This window comes from Platalea leucorodia (assembly GCF_965183815.1).
Source record: "Platalea leucorodia genome assembly, chromosome: 4".
Lineage (NCBI taxonomy): Eukaryota > Metazoa > Chordata > Aves > Pelecaniformes > Threskiornithidae > Platalea > Platalea leucorodia.
The window spans coordinates 66,834,666-66,855,444 of NC_138826.1; the positions used below are offsets into that span (position 1 = coordinate 66,834,666).

The 20,779-nt window shown below is 41.7% G+C and overlaps 1 protein-coding gene across 3 annotated transcripts in view; it reads left to right on the top strand.

Annotated features, from left to right (window-relative positions):
• The window catches only part of CHST11 (carbohydrate sulfotransferase 11), a gene marked incomplete at both ends in the record, with an annotated part of 170,369 nt that overhangs the window by 59,698 nt on the left and 89,892 nt on the right, over nucleotides 1–20,779 (top strand). For 2 of the 3 annotated variants that reach the window (XM_082308562.1, XM_082308561.1), the window contains one exon: nucleotides 16,189–16,280. In XM_082308562.1, the coding sequence (XP_082164688.1) occupies nucleotides 16,189–16,280 (92 nt within the window). The remainder of the gene's footprint in view (nucleotides 1–16,188; nucleotides 16,281–20,779) is intronic. The other variant, XM_082308560.1, reaches the window with a different exon arrangement.

The window sequence follows — 20,779 nt, forward strand, 5'->3', positions numbered from 1 at the left end:
ATCTTTCCTGTAAAGGCTGTCACTGAAAAGAGAAAGGTAGTAGAATTTGGGTAGGTTTTTTTAAAGAAAATTTCATTTTCTTGAAGCTTTTAATTTTTTTTTAATTTGTGCAAAATAGATGCAGCTTTTTATAAGTTTTATTTTTGCTTCGTCATTTTCTCCTCATTTTCTTCAGTTTTTTTAAACTGCCTTTTACTCCTTTGCAGAGGAGAAAGGTCATGAGAAGGGGGAAGAGGTGATTTAGGGAGGAGGAAGCGTTTGTTCTTGCTGTTTTCTACACTTCTCAAGTCAAACAGTAATGCTGGTTGCTGCGATGTCATATCTGTTAGAAATAAATTGCATCATTAGTGACCATTGCAGGTGGCCTGCAGTTCATCCCACTGGTCTCCTCTCGGTGTGATTTGGGGAACGAGATGTATTTTAAGTGCTTGTCTGAGGCGTTAGTGCATAGACAGTGATTTCACCAAGTGACAAGTGGCTGTCACCCTGTGTGTGGTTAGCTTGATGCCTGGTCTTGATGACTGCTTTTAATGGCTACTTTTTTCTGGGAAGCTGAAAGTCTTCCTTTGGCTTTTATCATTCCTATCTCGCATCTTGTACTTGATGTGGCCAGTAAAAGAGCTTTTGTGTTTCAGACATCCCACCTCCCACCCCCCCTTTAATCCTGACCTAAGCTTTGCTGTGAGGAGGAGAAATGGCATTGCTGGGAGTGAGCTGCTGCTGTGGAAGGAGATTGCAGAGCTCGGGTGACTGGTGTGACCATGTTGTGTCTGGATGGTGGGGAAGAAAAATGCTGTTTGGGTTTGGAAGAACCATTTTGGTCACTCGCTTCTCAATATTAAAATCGGAGCATCTTAATCTCTAGTTAAAAGGGAGGGAAGAAGCCTGTGTTTTGTTTCGTCTGCGGTCAACAAACAGATGTTATTTGAAAAACATGGGAGAAAGGAAATGAAGTCTTGAGGTTTCTTCCTTCAGTGTTGTCCTTGCAATAAAAAGCCCAATATAGCTTGTTGACTTTTTGATTAGACAAATAGTGTTGGGAAACCCCTGGTGCTGGAAGCCCTTAGTCATGTGCGTAGCTTAACTCTTGTGTTTTGGCTGTAAGAAGAGCTAACAGATGAAGGAGAGAAACCCTTATATTTGGTTGTGACTCGCTGTGCTTTTGTTTTGTTTCTCCTTTTCTCTCCCTGCCCTGTGTGTTTTATTTGGAGCTGACTTGAGGATAAGGATGACATGACTGCTAGCTATTTCCAGCCTGCCCCCAGTCCTGAGCACCATCTGGAGGGATACCAGAAGATTCAGCTCCCACCTGGCCATGAGGAGGCTTCTGGAGGTTTCTTTTCGTTCCACGCAAAGAAGCCTCGATGCAAAGAACCAGTTTCAGCAGGGACTTTCTGAAGCAAAACAGGTCTGCAAAGACATGGTTGATGCTGTGTTGTCCAGCTGAAGACTTGGTGTTTAGCAGTAGCTGTCGTGGGGGTAATATTTGGAAAGTTGGATGATGCCATCAGGGTGTTTTGAAGAAAAAGTCACAAGTGAAAGCTTATGGAGGAGCTCACACCAAATCCCCAAACACGTATTGTTCCTAAACGCTTGAACTTTAGCCTAAGACAGGTGATTTGAATTCCAGTACTTAGTAGCATTACTAGTATGGCAAGAGGATGGCAAAGAGAGCCTCCTACTTAAAAGGACATTCCTCAGTGAGGCAGGAATTAAATGAGGTCCTCTGCATGCTGGGGCTGGGGTGGGCTGATGGAGGACGTAGGCATTAGGGGTGTTGACCTCTCTTTGAAGGGAAGTAGCACAGCTGCAACAGAAACAGTTAAATTGTATTGGCATTGTAAGCAGAGTATACAGCAACCCACCCTGTATTTTAATTTCCCCATAATATAAGGAGGACACAAATGAACATCTGCAGAGCATGGAATTAATCCTGTTCCTGTGGGAGGATCTAAATAAAATCACTGGTTACCTTCACCCTGCACTCTTTTTTTTATATTGCAGTTACCTCAGGGTGATTAGAAGCTGTGATTTTTCAGGTTCACACACATCCTCGTCTGCAGCCTTTGTATCCCTCGTTATTTTGTGGGCAATGCAAAACAACAACAAAAATGTAGCTAAGGTCTTGAACAGCAAAATTAGTCAGTGCTAGTGGTTTGGATTTGTTTTTTTAAATACGCATATTCAGCTCTCGTTTGAGATTAGCACACATTTGGTGGAAGCCACAAATGCAATATAGCAAAAATGGTTTCTGCAAGGTTAATGGCAGTGGGGTTATCATCCTGAGGTCTTCTAATTTTCTTTTCTATTCCGGGTTCCCATTTCAAGAAAACATTCATAGCTGAGGTAAAGGCGGTCTTCATTTCTAAGGCTGTTTATATTTGCCTGAAATCTTTGTTTTTGTGACACTAATTTTAGCTGGAACACAGCCTTGGTGGGAAGGCTACGTTTCTTGTGCATCTTCTCAAAAAGTAATATGTAAAGTCTTGGACTATTTTCCATACTCACGGCCTTTAATTGTATGAGGGGATGACTGCTCTTTGTTTAAACATTTAGGACAGAGAATTGAAAGTGAGTGTATAAAATGGAAAGGAAAAACTACTGGTTGTTGAGAAACGGGAAAACACTCAGCATCGCTGCTGAACCTCTCATCTGATCGTGCTTTGTGTGCCTGTGACAACACTCCTGACCTCGAACTCTGTCATCTTTCTTAACTGCTTTAACTGCAGGAAAAACAAAGTGCTGAGTAAAAACTATAAATAAAACCAGGCGTGCCTCCTGGCCTCCCTGTGCTGTAGCTCTTGGCCTTGTGATTTGCCTGCTTCTCAAGCCTTTTGTTCATTATTTGGCATTTTGTGTATTTTAGCTAATGTGGGGCCTCTGGGTGGATGAGGTCTCCTGGGAAGAGAGGAGGGGAGTGCATGGAGTGACAGCGCTGAGCTGGGAGCGGGGCACCGAGATGATGGAAAAGGGGTGCCAGGCTCAGGGATGGCATTAAAGCCCTGGAAACCTTGGGGAACACATGGGAGAGGGCTGTTTTCTGGTTCCTCTTGAGCAACTGAAGCCAAGCCCCCATGCCTTCAGCACCTCCTCTCCCCACCACCCCTCGCCACCTCCTCTGCCCCCTTTGCCACCCCTTGCTCTGGGTTGAGTGGGACCTGGGTTCCTGGCGTGGTGGCTGGGTTAGGGAGCAAGCTGGGGTTTTTCTTGGCTCGTTGCTTTATGAGAGAGGTGCGGGGGAGCTTGGATGGTGGTGGAAGACTAGAACAGGCGAGGGAGGAGAAATGGTTAGCAGGGAATGAGCCTAAAAGATTGGTAGGAACGTGTAGGGGCAGCTGCAGAGTGCCAAAGGGAAGGGCGGGGGGGGGGGGAGGGGGGGCGCGAAGAAAAGGTCAGGGAGGAGAGGATAAAGATTTTGGAAAAATAGAGTATGTTTTGACAGGAAAATATGTCAAGAGCTTGATTAAATAGAAGAGTTGAAAAGCGGTGTGTTCTGGAAAAAAAGATTATTAAATAAGAGACTACTATTAAATGAAAAATTCACATTGCTATTTTCTCTGAATATTACTTAAGCTTTCAGCCTGGAAACCTGTAATGAAATAGATAGGAGCAAAATATAGAGAATGGAAAGGAGAAACCAAAATAAACTGCCATTTAATTGTTGGATTTGAACAGTGAAACATGATGCAGCATGTTACAACTCTTGAAAACGAAGTAATTACAAAATAAAAAACCACCAGCATCTGGTGGTGGGTAAAACACTGGTGTGCTATGTCAACATCAATAATGCATGTATGTATTCACTCATGTATGGATGTAATATAGTCACTCATATCATACCTGCATGAGTAGCTGCACATATGCATGCAAGCAAGCGGTGTCCTTCCCAGCTGAATAAAATGCTTTGACTGCTTTGCCTGCCGAGGACTTAAGCAGTCAATCTCAGTAAATCTCCCTTTCACTGTAGACAGTTCAGGTGCGATTCTCAGCTCATGTAGAAGGACAGAGATCCATCTGAGTTCATGAACCTGAGATGATTTATCTCAGCTTGGAAAGGGGTAATATGTGACAACTCCTTATTGTAAATGTGAAATCAAATCAGTTTTTTTCACTTGTTGGGTTTTCCTATTCAACAGCTTTTATATATGCCTCCTTGGTAATGGCTGATTAATACTTAATGAAGACAAATGGAGTTTTCAGCATAAAATGTAAGGATTACCCCAAAAGCAGCAGCCTTCTGAGATTGCTCCCTCCAGGTCAGTCCTATCTGCCATTCAACTCTGTGGCTTGAGAAAACATCGCTTAAACTGTAATTTTTATTCTGCTTTATTTTTTAAGCTGAAAGTGTAAAATATTTTCAATTAAAATGCAGTTCCGCTATTTCAGCTTTCAAGAACTTGTGATAAAATTAACCCACGCGGAGTTGAGAGCAAAGCAAGACTGTAATATATCACAGAAGCCTTCTCTGCGGCCTTGGAAGGTTAAAGATAGACAACTAACCTAAACATTTTCCGCAAATAAATGTTTTAAAATCAATTCTCCAAGCTGATGACCCTCTTTGTTTTAATAATAGATATTTGAATGTCAGAATTACTCCTATACAGGTGCATATGGAAATGAATAAACCAAAAGTTAAACTGGCAAGCGAATGCATATCAATCTGGCACACATAATAGTGATTTAAAGAATGTTTGACAGTTTGTAAAAATAGCTGTAACTGGGAAGTCATCACTAAGCAGATACATTTCCCATGGGATCCTTGGGGGACCAGATTTTGGACTGATGCTAGTTAAATGTTCTAATTTATGATCCAGACCAAAACATAGTCATTTATTGATCAGGTTTACAGAGGATGCAAAAGTTAGGGCAATGGTAAATGGAGAGGAGGAAAACAGCAAGTCATTAATACAGAGTTGTGAATACCTAGTGACTTGGGTGGCAGCTCAATTTTAGTAATTTTAGTAAGGGTGAGTGTGTAGAGGAATAAATTCTAGGTGATGCTTACCAAGTAGAGGCCCCTCTTCTGTTGAAAGGGAGGTCTGAAGAGGGTTTGAGGATGATGGCTCACCAGCTGGCCTGCCTGCTCCCTGGGCCACAGGAGAGCTACTGCCTCCCGGGCACATGTTATGGTGGAGCACAGAGCCGGAGAGGGGAGGTTATACTTGTTCGTCATATGGGTTCTGCCGCAGCCTTTGCTGCGGTGCTGTGTGATGTGGGGGCACCCTGGTTTCAGCAAGTTGTGGTGTTATCTTTGAGCGTGTTCAGAAGAAAGCAGGAAGAGTGAGGTACCACCTAGAAAACTTGCCTCAGAATGATGGAAAGTTAAGGGGTGCCTTGATCATAACGTATAGGTTCCTGCATAGAGAAGAGAGCTATGGCCACGAGGAGCAGACAGATGCGCCACGAGATCCAGTGGCTGGAAGGTGAGGATAGGTTAACAAAAGGATGTGTTTGGGGAGGAGAGTTTGACATCAAATCAGTTTCCCAAGGTGGATTTTCCGCTCCTGGGAAATTTAGAAAGAAGATGAGTTTTCTTTCTGAAAGATGAACTACAGCTTAATTGGGCATAATTTTGGGGAAGTCTTCTGGAAAGGATGCTTTCCTTTTTTCCTCTCTCTCCTGCTCTTTCTATCCCTCTCTGCATGAGACCTCAGAAGTGCGAGAACAGCATTTGTTTCCTATGGAAAAACTTTTAAGTCCATGCTTCTGTCTAGAGTTCTGTTGTCTGTCTCCTTCAGAGCCATACTGTCAGAGTGATCCTGTGTTTTGGATACTTATTGGTCACCAGCTGCCATGTTACTAGAAATTTCACAATGTATTTGGCAGGCTATTAGTGACTGAAACCAAAGCTTATTATTTTGTATGCTAATTATGAAATATCATTATTACCAGTAAAGGCCAGATAGGTATCCAATATTCTGGAGCCTCAGAAACTAAGCCTTGAAATACTGTGAGATTCCTTTATTCCTGTTTAATCCAGAAGAAAGCTACTTGCATAGTGGCCTCATATATATTGCTATCCCGTGCTATATAGCATATCCATAATATTTGGAGGAAGAGTCTGAATCAATTTAAAATTTTTAGTCTATCCAGGATCCTATTTGATAGTGATACCAGAATATGTGTCATTTGCAACTGCTGCCTGATTTGGATCTCCTTTAAATGCTCTCGTTGGAAGTAAAATCACAAAAATGATCTTTCCTCATTCACTCCTTTTCCCTCTTGGACATAGAGTTGGTGTGCTTGGCCTATCCGCGCGAGTATGTGTGAGGCATGACTGCATTTCCTTGCTGTAGACAAAGTGCATCAGAAGGTTTTAATTGAACTCATTGAAACGATGGGAGCAATGGAAGGAGATAGAAGAAGGGAGTAGAACTGCTGAAAGATAAGCCGGCACTGAAAGCTCATACATTCACTGCTCTGAATGGTTTTCTTGTGTTTGGGGAATTTCTCCTTAGAGAAAGACAGATCCAGAGTGCTCAGTACATCACCCGAGGTTGGCTGTAAAGCCGGGCTCTATAATGGAAATACAGATTATGCTAATTGAGATGAAGTTTTATAGTGCTAATGTGTATTTTACTCTTCTGTGTGCTGAAGTGCAGCCTGGGTCTGAGGGAGCTGACAATGTCCTATTCATATGTAAAAGCCTTGAAGGATCCGTGGTTTGGAATATTTCAAAACTGCTGCATGAGGGGATTCTTACATCTGAAAGCAATATTATCTGTGTACAGCTCGTTGCTAACAGAGAGAGAGGAGTGTGTGAAAGCAGCTTCCCAGCCTCCACATACAGAGGTACAGATCCTGCTGGAAGAAGGCAGGAGCACTGGAGAGCTTCCATGGTCCGATGGGGCTGGACATGGCCCAGCAGTGCTCTGCAGACCTGGACCTGGCCTGAGTCCGGTCAGCTGAGGCGATAACCGGCTGTTGGAAAAGTAAAAGGTCTTGCAAAGGACCTGATTGCGTCTCTGTGCCTTGGGATTATTGGAGTTTAGAAGTATTAAACAGAAGAAACTCTTGGAATAAGACAGCAAAGCTCAGCTGTGTATTAATTATTAATCTGGACGTTTCACAAATCGCAAAATCAGGCCTTTGCTGTCTGTGGTACTTTTTTTCTTTTAATATCAGCATTTGGCCTTCGCATTGCCAAGGAAGTAGCATCCTTAATTTGTAAGAGCTCATCTGTTTATCCAACAAGCTGCAGTCATAATCCTCTTTGCCGTAATGAATGACTGCTCTGGAAGTGATTACTGCAGGATTTCATACTTTCTTTCCTGCTTATCAAATTGTTTAGTCTTCGTTTTTGTAAAGAAAATTATTGTTCAGAAATCACAGTAAAGTATCAGGAAGATGTGATCACACTAAAAATATCAGGGGCGCTGCTTCAGAGGTGGAAAATCTTGGTCCATCTGGACACGTCACTAGGACAGAAATGACTTGTGTCCCTTGCCTTCTGTTTGTGTCAGGTCAGGTGTGCATATGTGCGTGTGCAATACTTCTGCCTGAAATTCAGAGACCGAAAGTTTGAGCCTTTCATTGCTCCAGGTTAAAATGACTGCTGCAGCTCTATTTTCTCTTCTGCTTGGCTTGTGAGAAGACTTGCTGTGCGTTTGAGTACATCCATAGCAAATATGATTTTGTGTTTCATCTTCAATGCACATCTCTTAAAGAACAGCAAAGAAACAGTAGCTCAAATAGACTGCAGCTGCAGCAGCCATCGTTTTCATTTTGACTGTGATTCAAGATAAATGCTTTTAAAATTACAGCTTTCTAAAGAAACCTTCCTCCTTTAAAGGTTTTTCTCTCACTCCCTCTTTTTTTTTTTTTTGGAGTGAGCTCATACATCATGTTTGTTAAGTAGACTGGTACTGACAGTGTAATAGAAGTAGTGGGAAATACAGAAAAAGAAATCTCGCTTCTCATTTTTTTAGGACAATGCAAATGTAGCTTTTTTTTCCCTGGATCTACATTTACACAATTTTTGTTTGAACTTGTATCAGAGAGATGGGATATAGCCAACTATCTACAGGCTTGAAAACTAGGCTGATAAGAAGAACAGAGTAGAGCATTCAATTCTTTGCTATAAAGAGAACCCAGCAGCAGATGTGCCTGCTGATGTTGTTACAGCGAGTATCTAGAAATCGGAGGGAGGCATGTTCAGAAACCTGTAAACTTCACTAGAAATTTTCCAACCTTCCCAGATTGTTCCAGTCTCATTTTGCAAAACACATGGCTAACTTGTAATGGAAAAGTACAGAAAAGTGTAACGTCCAGAAAGAGAGTTTTACTTTGCATTTTGGTATACCAGATCCACAGTGTTCCTTCATGCAAATTCATAATACACGTTTTTGAAATACATGCAGTTAAAGTTGGTCACAATTCCTTAGTTTCTGACTTCCTTTGTAGAAAGTTGCATTTGAGACAAAAAAAAAAAGGAAACAATGAACAACTTCTTAAATTGTTGTGGATGGTAAAAAAAAAAAAATATTTATGAAGACTTAGAAATAGTTCTGGGAGAAAAGAAGTAGACCATTTTGATCAACATATTGGGACATCTGGCTTTGCTAATGGATGGCGTAAACCAGAGCATACACAGAGGTGAGCAGGCAGCTGGGGTGGTCAGCGATCCATCCAGAAGTGACCTGTGAAATATTGTGATGCCCCTGAGTCTGCATTTCATGCCAGAGAAAACAAGGTTGTATCAGAAGAGTTCTGACCAAGTCTAATATAGTTCGTAGTTTGCACCTACAAAAACTTGCTGCATTAAAAGCAGCGTATGCCTGTGTGTGACAGAGAAAAACAAAACGGAGCTCTCTTCGTGTGAGAAGTAAAGCCTATGGAAAAGTCTCTTGATTTAGGTTTGAGGATAATTTCTTGAGACTTCTAAAGAAATTCCGCATGGATTAACATTTAAAAAAAAAAAATACTGGAAAAAAGTTGCTCATTGTTCATTAACAGGAAAGATGTTGTGCTAATTTATGCCACATGCAATGTCCGTAGGGTGGCCAAGGATCTAAGTCTCTGCATAATTTTACCCAAGGATATTAACTTCCCCACTGTGCCCAATTAAACCCATCCCCATGCTAATCTGAGAACAAACAGGATAAAATACAAATTTATTTCTGGAAATCTGTCAAAAGGAAAAAGTAATTAAATATCTCTCTATTCTTTGGAGTGCATTTACAACCTTTGTAATTAGTGATTAGAGCTTAGAAACAAACGCTAAGATTCATTTCCTTGCTGTGCCAGGATTTATTTCATGTAACTTCAACCATCAATCCATTTAGGGTTGCTGGTCAGTGGAGAGGAAGGGAGCCACCTCCAGAGGCACACGGGGCGACCCATCTCTGCAGCTGTGGCTCTCTGTTAATTGTAGGAGCTTAAATGAGTAGCTTAGAATAGACATCTTGCTTCCTAAAATGAATTCGATCTGTAGCAACTAATTTGCTTTGTGGAAGTTTTTAACCTCTTTGCCTCTATTTTTCTGATCTGCAAACTGAGGACTGTTACTTTGCCGGTCCCTGGTCCTGTAACTAGCGGCTTTGCTGCTCATCTCAGCCGTAATCATTCACTAAGGTGTGACCTCTTCTTTATTTTTCACCCTTCACTTTTGTCGTATCCATCCACAGTCTTACTTTGGTAAGTCCCTCTGGTACATGAGTGGGAGTAGAAACATGAGGGGAGCGTGGGATGGATATTTTGAACCAACGAAACCAGTATTGCCACCCCAAAATACGGCATCTCTGTTCTTCAGATGGAGCTCTAACACACTGGAGCTTTTGGAATTGTTTCTTTGCTATGTGCATACAGCATCCAGCTCAGTAGGGTCTCTAGTTTGTCAGTTTGTCCATGAGGCACAGTGGTGTTACGCGGGGTAAGGTGCTCTGGCCACAGATTTTTGCTTGTTTTTCACGCCGAGTAAAACCCCGTGTTACTAGTTATTGTCTGGTATGAGGCAAAATCTGGTTCTCCATTAACAGAGAATAAGTATTATCTCATTCTCTGCATTTAAGACTTTGGCATGCTCATATACAATACCTAATCTGATTTTTACTTTCTAAAAATAGATCTCCCAAGCTCCAGCAAAGAAAGCTGCAGTTTTGCCTCAAGAAAACGAAAGAGGCCAGACAAGAGTTTAGTCATAAATCCTTGTACCTGCAGTCTCCGGATGAAGGACCAATAATTTAGTCTAAAATCCTGAGCTGAACACAGCAAAGCACAAGGCCCCAGATGTCACAAGATGTTGCTATCAATCCGTCGATCTTTGTGAACTGCTGCTGAGGGATTAGTGTTCATAAATCATTGCCGGGAGAGCTATCTATAAGTCTCCTTACTCAGGATCTGGAGCCAGTGCTGGGTGAGAGCATTTGCATTCACTCCTCAGGCTCCTGGTTGCTGATTAAAAATTAACCCTTGCATACCGTTTGGTGTCCTTAGCCTGATCAGTCTGTAGAAGGGAGCACAGGAATTTTAATGAAGTTTGAAATGAGGTAGTCTTTTTATCGCCCAGTTTCCGATTTTGTCTGCAGTTTGGACTTGGCTGAAGTGAAGTCTTGCAGAGCAGATTGTTGTCAGTTATTACGGAATGCTCATTTTCCTGAAGCAGAACGAGCTGGTTGCTAATGACAAGCTTGTTCAGCATGATGTTAACTAAGTGTCTGAAAGGTATGTGGACAGGATGTTCCAAATTGCAAAAAATTTGGTCCAAGAGCCTCTGACAAACTCTGGAAAAGGGCTGCTTCCTAGGGTCACTTACTTCAACTTTGCCCTGAGTCTTTTCATGCTTCAGGAGTGTTGCATGTGCAAAATATTGTCAAATTGAGCCTTGCTTGGCTTGTGTTCGGATGTGACTAGTTTGCCCTGAGCATAATTCTTGGCAGTACAGATGGAGCAGTAGTCTTATAATACCATTTACAGACGTATGGTTACGATTCAGCTACGGATGTCTCAGTGTCTCTGAGAAGGTGTTTAGTGTAGTATTTGAATGTGTATTTCAACTCTTCATCTTATGTACCCAATCGAAGTAATTTTCTGTGATGCTTTGGGGTCATAGCAGAAATCTGTGCGAGAGTTTGGATGACAAACCACGTCCAAATCTTTAGCTGCAGAGAATCTCTAAACCTTCAGTATGGGTATAATTAATTATTCTTGCTTTGCTTTAAAAATTCAGGATGTTTGAGGGCAGTAGCTTGTTTGAACATGGCTAGAGATGTCAAAGATGTAAGTACTGTTTTGATGCTGCTATCTTGCCTGGGCCAAGTGGCACTGATTCTTCTGTCTAGGTTTGGTAGGGGATGTTTAGGTGAATGTTCAGCCCTAACCCAGTTGTTTACGGCTCTAGGAGAAGGTACTACGTTATGAACCTGCTCTTTGCTGTCAATAAGGTGCTCCATGGAAAACATTAACCCTGGCCTGAACTTAGGGGCAGTTGGACAGCAGTGTTAGCTGGAAAGCAATGTACTTCAGCCAAAAGAAGCAAGCAGACTGCTGTCAATTTTCAGCCTTTCATAGAGAAATCAGTTCAAAAAAGAAGAGAAATCAGACCAAAAAAGGAATATATTTGACTTGTCTATAGCTTTTTTCTTTAAAACAAGAACAGGATCCCATCTTCAATGGGAGTCTCAACATACTGCCGCCAATGCATACTTTTTCCTCAGTGAGACTACTTACATCCCAAATAGGTGGAATGAATTATGTATATCAGCTTTAAGCAATACTGTATTAGGGAATTTTGACTTTGTACTTTAAACCAATATAATGAAAAATTAAATATTAATATGTCCTCAGAAGTTTTCTCAAATATTTGTAATATCATAGAATCATAGAATAAGAGAATGGTTTGGGTTGGAAGGCACCTTAAAGATCATCTAGTTCCAGCCCCCCCCGCCATGGGCAGGGACACCTCCCGCTAGACCAGGTTGCTCAAAGCCCCATCCAGCCTGGCCTTGAACACTTCCAGGGATGGGGCATCCACAACTTCTCTGGGCAACCCGTTCCAGTGCCTCACCACCCTCACAGTAAAGAATTTCTTCCTTATATCTAATCTAAATCTACCCTCTTTCAGATTAAAGCCATTACCCCTTGTCCTATTGCTACATGCCCTTGTAAAAAGTCCCTCTCCAGCTTTCTTGTAGGCTCCCTTCAAGTCCTGGAAGGCTGCTAATATGAGACAGTTAATTTAAGAGGCAGTGAGCAGATGTAAAGTTTTTACATTTGTTTTTTATGATCTTGCAAATAATTAGAATAGCCCAAGCAAATTAAACATTACGGAGTAGGAAATAGTTGCTGGATAGCAGTCGGGGAAATTTTATTCTACAGAAGTCTTGGAAATGGGAGCCTCTGACATTTACGGGTTTGTAGGATGGTGGTGATATAGGTGGCTGCTGAATGCACGCAACCAGTGTTTGAAATGTCACTTGTTTGTCTACCTAAGTCCAGTGAAAAAAGTGACAATTATTTGGTGTGTCTCTTCTGGTGGAGTCTTCTCTGTGACTTGATCCCACACAGGCTTGTGAGAAATGGTTTCATTTGCCCTTCTGACACTTTGTGAGAAGGTGACCTTTTTGGTTTTAAGCCTCCGAGAGTCTTGTTTCCAATGACTTTTCCCCCTTTTCTCTTCCCTCTAGATAGTCCCAGCGTTCACATACCTTTTCAGGCCAGTAATCTCCCAGGAGAAGTGCCACCATGTCTCCCTCTCTTAGTTGCTCTGGAGCTCCTGACAGGGGAAGGCAGAAATTGCATTGATGTGGCTTCTTATTTTTAGTATTTTCTCCTGTCATTGTTCATCCTGTGGGAATACCAGAGGCCTCCCATTCTGGGACAGGGTCTTTGTAGATTACCAAGTGCATTATAAATGCCTTCTGCCAAGCGGAGGTGACGACTTAAGCCTGGTTTACGTGTTTCCAGGTGAATGATCTTCAGTCTCTGAAATTCCACAGATTTTAACAAGATGGGCCAAGATTGCATATTGGACAAATCATTCCTAGAGATGGAAGGAAGGTCTTGTTCTTACAGCTCTTGTATTTAAGTAACAAACTAACAATTCATCCAGTTGCTCACAGTCCGGGCTAAATTCAGGGGATTGCTGATTTTGCTGCAGTTGCAGCATTAACACTACTCTTTAATCATTAAAGGCATTAAATACTGCTGTCAGCTGCTTCAAACACTTAGTGTGCATGAACGTGGTCTTTTAATCAGTTCTTGGAGCCATGCATATGCAATACTTATCATTGGATTATAATTAACTGTAATTATGTATGGAGATCAGCCCAAGCCATAAAATGTAAATTTAGATATTTACTATGTTAATAAGAAGATTTGGTGAAGATAAAGGGCTTGATTTTTTAATTTTCACTACCACAATGGTGTGACGGAGTCTAAGTGGAAGTGTGGTTAAAACTAGTATGGCTGCAGTTAACGTCCATGTTACAGTTTTCTTACTGCAGATTGCTATAGATGAGATTTAGGCCCAAAAGGTCATGTCATCACATAATGAAACACTGCCTCAGAGAAGCTGAGACGGTAGAAAACAGGTTGCAGGAGCCCCGAGAGGCGAGTTTGTGTACAGGCATGCCAGCAAGCATTTTAAACTATATATAAATGTTCCTGATACTTATTTACCTAAGGACAATTTTGCAAAAGTGCGAGTGGGATTTCTGCTGAGGAAAGGGGAGTATTCCCCTTTATTTCGATGCTGCAGTTAAATTCCAGGCACAAGTATTTTCCAGGTGTGCACAGAGGTGCTGTGTACAGCTGCATCAGGGCGTGCTGTTCCTGACACCGATAGAGGGGCAATCGCGCGCTGTGTTGAGCTGCTGTGTTGCCATGCTAACTCCGCAGTCATCTTCTAAAGGCTTTATTGAAAAAACAAACCAATTAAGTAATATTGGGAATCATAAAAAATATTTAATGGCTTCTGTGACTAAGGTTCTACTTTAGCATTTAGCTTTTGCTGGGGAGACAGTTGCTTTTTTTTTCTGTGTTTACATCTGGGAATCAAATCTTGCATGTTGTGCAAATAATTTAATCTTTATGGCTGTTACTGCTGCATATAAAGTGTTGCTGTGTTGATACCTGCTGGCTAAGTGAAGCAGGAAGGGATGCATTTATGCACGTTACTGTTTACTGTATTTAATGGAAATGGAAAGTGAAGTAATAAATTAGGGAACACCACACTAGAATTATTCCGCTTCTTCATTTTGGAACAAAGCATCAGTGTTTCAGGATCCTGGTTAATCACAGTCTAATGACCTGGATACACTGAAATGTTCCCTTCTCCCTTTCCCCCTGCTCTGGTGTTTTAAATGGAAACGATGTCTTTTGCTGTTGACTGGAAGGCTCCATTTTAGAAAGTTTTCTTGTAATGGTGAGGGGGCTACAAAATGATTTTCAAAGCATCCCTGGACACAGTTCCTGATACAAGAGTACGGAGGGGGACGACAGACGGGGCCGGGATGGATAGGAGCTCTGTAGTTAGAACAACTGCTGGATGTCTCACACCCTCACTTTACTGTTTTCTTCCTAAAACCACTTCCAGACACTGGAAGCTGACATTACTCATGCAAAATCTTTTTAAAGTTTTAACTGTTTTAAACACTTTCGAAGTTAACTTTTTAAAAGTCACATTAGCACAAAAACAAAGGAATTGCAATGCTTGGCTGCGTGACTAAAAATGCTTGGAAGTTAATCAGGTATTTAAGCATGTAAATTAAAATTATTGCCTCTAATAGCATTGCTGTCCTAATTGTGAAGAAAATCGAAACATTTAGCTATTTTTTTTTGCTAAGCGTATGTGTCTGACTCTTGCCACAAGACCCGTGGAATCTCTCTTTGCTCAGGGGAAAAGCGACACAGCACGTTAGTAGATAATTACCTTCAATTGAAAAACAGATATGAAGCGAGCGAAGGAATCTATTATGTTTCCAGACTGGAATTGTATACAGTTTTCTGTGGTTCGTGTTGCTTGACATATCAATTATGACTGCGTATCAGCCCTCTGTATTAAAACATTACTTGACTGTATTCTCTGACTCTTGGCTCGAAGCCTGCCGTATCATGTCTGCAAGTGGTGCAGCTCAGAACCGTTGCTATAGGACGCTTCAGTAGTTTCTGGCTACAAAACGTGGCAAGCGGCGGTAAAAGCGTGCCCGACTCTGCTTAATGCCTTTGGATTCCCAGCAGGATCATCTCGTCTTTCCTTTTGGTTGTGTCTTAATTAAACCTTGACGAGACAAGTCTCCCCTCGCTGCGATGCCTGATGCGGGCATCGGATTGCCTGATGCTCCTTCCGTAGCTAGCAGAGCAAGCTGGGGCAGAGGAGTGTTCGCAGAGGATGATGTGGGCCACGTGAGATTAGAAGGACAGGCAAGCTCTTGTTTTCCTCGTGACTATAGAGGGTGATCAGAGCCGAATGTCTTCTTATGTAGACTTTTATGGCCACAAAGGTCTAACTTGAAACTGATGATCTCTGCGCCTGCTGGGGCTCAGATCAAGGTCTCTCCTGGAAACACTTTATCATCCAAAATGCTCCTCAGGCAGACCTTTGACAAAGCCTTTGGTTTGAAAACCTGCTGGTCTCCAACTGGGACGACATAGCCGATGTTGGTTTTCAGATCAGTCAAATATTCAGTTGCAATATGTAGAGCAAAATATAGTTTGTAGCAAGAAGTGCAGTGATGACTGACTGTATGTCCGTTGTGTACTGCTGAGTGTCTGTTCTAGGAGAAACTGAAGAGTTAGGCCAAAAGCTTTAAAATCAGATATTTTAATATTAGGTTCCTGTGTACTTCTGTCTTTTGGCCGACAGAGGCTCAAATGTTGCCTCTCAGAGATGCTGATTATAGGAATCCATCCAACTCCTCCCTGATGATCAGAGAAGCAGGTACCTAGCACTGCTGAAAATTGCGTCGCTTTGGTCCCTCTGCGTGAATTTTTGTGCACCCAAGCTGGAAGTTGTTGGATAACAGCTTTTATAAGAGGGGAACCAGAGAGCTTTTTTTTTAGTAACTTCCACAATAGATACAGGATTTAGCTCTCAGACAATTTCTAGGGAAAATAAAATGAGGAATTAAGACACAATACTGTCTAGAATCCCCTGATCTGTCAGAAAAATCTCTTCTTGCTGTAGGTATTGCAATAGGTTACTGCTAACCAATGTTGCTAACCTGTATTAATTTCAATTTCCCCTTGCAGTAATGCGTAGAAATCCATTCGGGATGGACATTTGCTGCCGGAAAGGATCCAGAAGCCCACTCCAGGAACTGTATAATCCCACGCAGGTGAGTGTCTCGTGGCTATGATCAAACTTCCCAGCCCAATGTACAAATACATTCTCTCTTGAAGGTATTTTGGTCTGGTTTTTCCCATTTATATGCAGTAGCTGCCTTCAGCTTGGAGAACGGATCCTGGAACCTGCAGAGTTTTAGCCATAAAGTTCTACAGTTTGAGCTAAGGGCCTGATTTTTAAAGGTGTTTAGTCATCTAATGATGTGGACTTCTCTGAAATTTTTTCTTAGGTACCTAAAAGCCTTAAAAGAGTACCTTTTAGATCTCCTAGCTAGAAGCCAAGCCATTGTAATTTAATCTGTCAATCAACACACAGAGTGGCAGGGTCGGGGTGTGAGAATGCGACATGATATACATGAAACAAGGAGTGTGGTAAGACTGTAAATTGCAATTACAGTACATGAATATCATTGATATGGCTTTCAGGTAGCCAGCTGCCCTTCCTGTCCTGGTTCATTGCTTGTATGGAGCCTAAGCAAACACAGTAGCTCATACTCTTCCTTATACTGTGTACTATTTAACACCTGATGGTCTTGATCGGACCTTAGGATAATCTGATCTAGAGTTCTTCTTGTGACGAGCAGCGCAGGAAAGCTACCTGAAATCTGTGCTCCCATTTGCTCCTCTACATCAATCTATTCCCTCCACGTGGGCTGAATTGGCACATTCAGGAGCAGCATTTCCTGTTGGCAGCCGAGAGGAAGTGCTGCCATTGAGAGAAAATGCCAGCTGACTATTAAACATATTTATTAAGGTTTAACAACCGCCTATTATATATTTATCCATCAATGAATACATTGAGTTTTACTAAATTGGCTATTAAGGAAAGTGACTATCCCAATAAATCTAACTTGTTAGATTTAACAAGGCAGTAAATGTTTTAAATACTATTTGATTATGAAGAGACTCACTATATAGTGTGCAAAATGAAGTCTAAGTGATTTAAAATATTTATATGAAGAATTGACAACAACCCAAAGATACGTGATGTCCGTTACGTAGTGCAGTAAAGCTCCATTTGCTCGATAGTGTTGTTTTTATGAACATAGGCTGACTTTCTAATTCAATTTGAATTCTGTGCATGGCTGGGAACATGACTTTATCATACTAATATACTGGCCTTTATTGACCATTATGGGAGTTAGCATTGCATAAATGGAAAGTGCATGTAAAAGCCCTGAAGAGGAACAATCCAGTGCTACAAAGGAAAAGTATTAGCATTTGCAGGTTAAATTTAAAGACTCTTTGCAGATACTCAAGAAGGGCGGGGAATGGAAAAGAGGCTGGCCGACTAATTAGTCTCTCTGGGGACTGCTGTGTGTCAGTCAAAACCTCCTTGCCCTTTAACATCGTTAAAGGCCATCTCGTAAGAATAAAACATCCCCATCCATTGAAGGGCAGTAATCTCAGAGCCCTTGCAAGCTTGCTCAACTGAAATTTCCTGAGCTTCCTGAAGCAGGGGACGCAGCTGGCAGCTCCTTCGCTGGCTCTCCTTCCTTTCTGCGCGCCCTGACCAAGCAAACCATTAGCATTCCTTTCCGGGCTCGCCTACAGGCCAGCCAGAAAAGTCAAAGTTTGAGGAAGCGCAGCAGTTCTTGCAGCCGATGTTTAACCAAGCAGATGATGTTTTTTACGTCAAAGTGTTTCCGTCAGCTTCCTGACATCCATTCTTATCAAGTTTTTAGTTTTTCTTTTTTTCTTTGTTCTTGGTAATTGATTTCTTTTTGGATGGGGCTTTGCATGCTGCTCTCAGTCCTAGAGGGACTGGCAACGTCAGGCAAGCAAGTGCTTGCATTTTGGGAAAATAGTAACAAGAAAAGGCAGTGAGTAGAGGCTGCCATAGAAGACAACAGACTGGAGATAGCCCCTAGAATATTTCTTCAAATACGTGGGTCATCTTTCTTTTTCCATTTTTGCCCAAAGAAATGTCTGTCTCGCCTTTCTTAAGGTGGCAGATCAGAGACTGGTCTGTATTTTGGTGGTAGGGTGCTTGTTCCTCAAGAATTCACCAGCAGTTGTGAGGGTGGGGAGACGGAGATCAGACCCCTAATCTTTCTCTGCAGTTCCTTGCTGAAGCAGTTGCCATCAGCCACTTGTAAAGTCAAGTCGGAAGTCAATATATAATAAATATGCAAGAAGACATTTTTGGCCAAAATCTCTCTCTTACTGATCTAGATAATTGAAAACATTGATTAGATCTTTGACCCTTAACCATCAGAACCTATTGGACTCCTGGTATGGTGAACCCTTATTTTTCTGCTGGATGCCGATGGCTGTGTGTGCTGTCACAGGAACTCTTTGGCACTCAGTTTAGCTGCCTCAGAGGAACAGTGGAGCTGATTGAGCAGATATTTGTAGTTCTCCTTGTAGTTCAAAGGAATCTGTATACTTCAAACACCAGACTTAGGCCACTGAAAGATGCCCTGCAGCTATGGCTTTGGATTACTACAAGCTAGGTGCAGTTGTGATTTTTTAAGGGTAGGAAACTTTAAATATTTAATAGTGTCCATGTGCATGTTTTTCACATGATCTAGTATAACAGGAGAGCCCAGCTATGGCTCACCATCCTCTGCTATAGAGTGCACTGTACATTTCACGTGCTTCGGGTTTCCTTGTGTAGGCAGCAGCGTGCAACCATGACTGCTGCTGCTGCTGTTCCTGGGAATGTCTCCAGGACCCCCAAGGGAGGGGGCTGTATGGGGCTCCCTGCTTTGAGACGGTATTAAGGGCCCATACTTGCTCGCATGGAGCGTGCTCCTGGCTGTTCCCTATCAGGGGAGATGAGAGTTTGGCTGTAGATTGAAATAGGTGCCAGATAGGGTCAATACTCTCTCAGATTTAAAATGCTGTAGTTTAATATGAATAAGGTTTTTCTACTGTGTGTTCAGCATCGGGTTGCACTGCCCTCAGAAACCCAGCTGGAGACAGGTTGATTTACACCAGCTGAGAGTTTGACTGCGGGTGTTTACTGTGTTGACACGTAACAGCCTCTCTGATCCTGCGCTGTTTTGTTTCCTTCTATGAAGCTGTTTGAGTTGTTTGCAGACGCCATCATTTGTCTCTTGAATCTCTTTTGGCTTGGTAAACGATTGTGAAAAGGAAAGGAAAGGAAGAGCGAAAAGAAGAAAAGAAAAAAGAAAAAGGAAAAAGAAAAAAACATGAAAAACAGAAAGGAAGATTTGGCTTGAGTAAATTAACATGTAGCAATGATCTGGAGGTGACTGAAAGAGTGGACTGGTGGCTTGTAGCAGCTGAATGTTAGAATTGCAGTCAAATTTTCAGTGGACTGATCATAATTGCTCATACATTTGGTGGAGGAGAGGATAAATGGGTGGAGATGGCACTGAATTAGGGACAGAGAAAGCGTCCATAACAAAGTCCGTGTTACTTATGTCTTAGTTGAGTGTCTGACCTTGTGATTATTGTAAAAGTAGGAACAATGCTTTTGCTCTTTTGCCTGTTGTAGTAGAGCAGAATGTGGGAAGTGCATTTATCTGTGGACAAAAGATTTCTTCTCTAGGGCTTTCACTGCCAGATTTTTCATGAGCACTAATATACTGCGAGGGAAAGAAAAGTCAATATAACTGAACTGGATTTACACCGAGTAAGTGGATTTCCAGGCTGTGGTCTCTGTGTACATGACAGGCAGCGTGCAGCATTTCTTTGAGACCCTATTATCTTTTTTTTCCTTTCATTTTCAGGTAGATGTTTAGTAATAAAGTGCAGAGGTACCTGCGGCAAATTTTGAGGGCTGAAATGGACCATTTCTTTAATGAGTTTATTAAAAAGCCAATTTGGATCTGTGTTAAGCAGAACTATTTTCCTTCTGCCACATAGTTGTAAATGAAAGGAGAAAGAGGATTCGACACACAGCAAGTAGCAAAAGGAAGAAATCCAGACATAACTGAACATACATGAAGAGCCTTGCAGGAATGTGACATAAGCTTGTGTGGTATCTTGGCTGTTGTTTTTTTTTTTTTTTTATACGAAACCCCAGGAATTTAAGAATCTGGGTAAACAAATATTTGCAAGACATATTCTTTGACGACAACGTATGCAACTGTGAATTGTAATTTGCATGACTGAGTACAGCCCCACTGCTCCGAAAATAACAGATAATTGTGGATCAGCCCATTGAGCTGGAGTCACTGGAAGTTCAGAATTGGGCAGCATCATACTTGAGGCTTACGCACTTCAGTGGTTAACGTTGATCTGTTTGGTGCAATGAGAGTGCTACTGAATTACAAGAAATTGCAAACCAAAATAGGCCAAATGTTAAAGGAATGGGAAATAATTGCATCTTTAAAGTTAGAATTTGTCTTCTAGTTGTCAAGATTAACATTTAATTCTCATTAAATACAGGCTGCATCATTGTTTGATCTAACTATCTAGACTGCTGAGAGAAACACAGCAGAGATCCAGTCTTGTATCCATTAGGATCCAAATCCAAGGATGAGTTTGTTTGTTTCTAGTTCGACATTGCCTGACTTCAATTTGT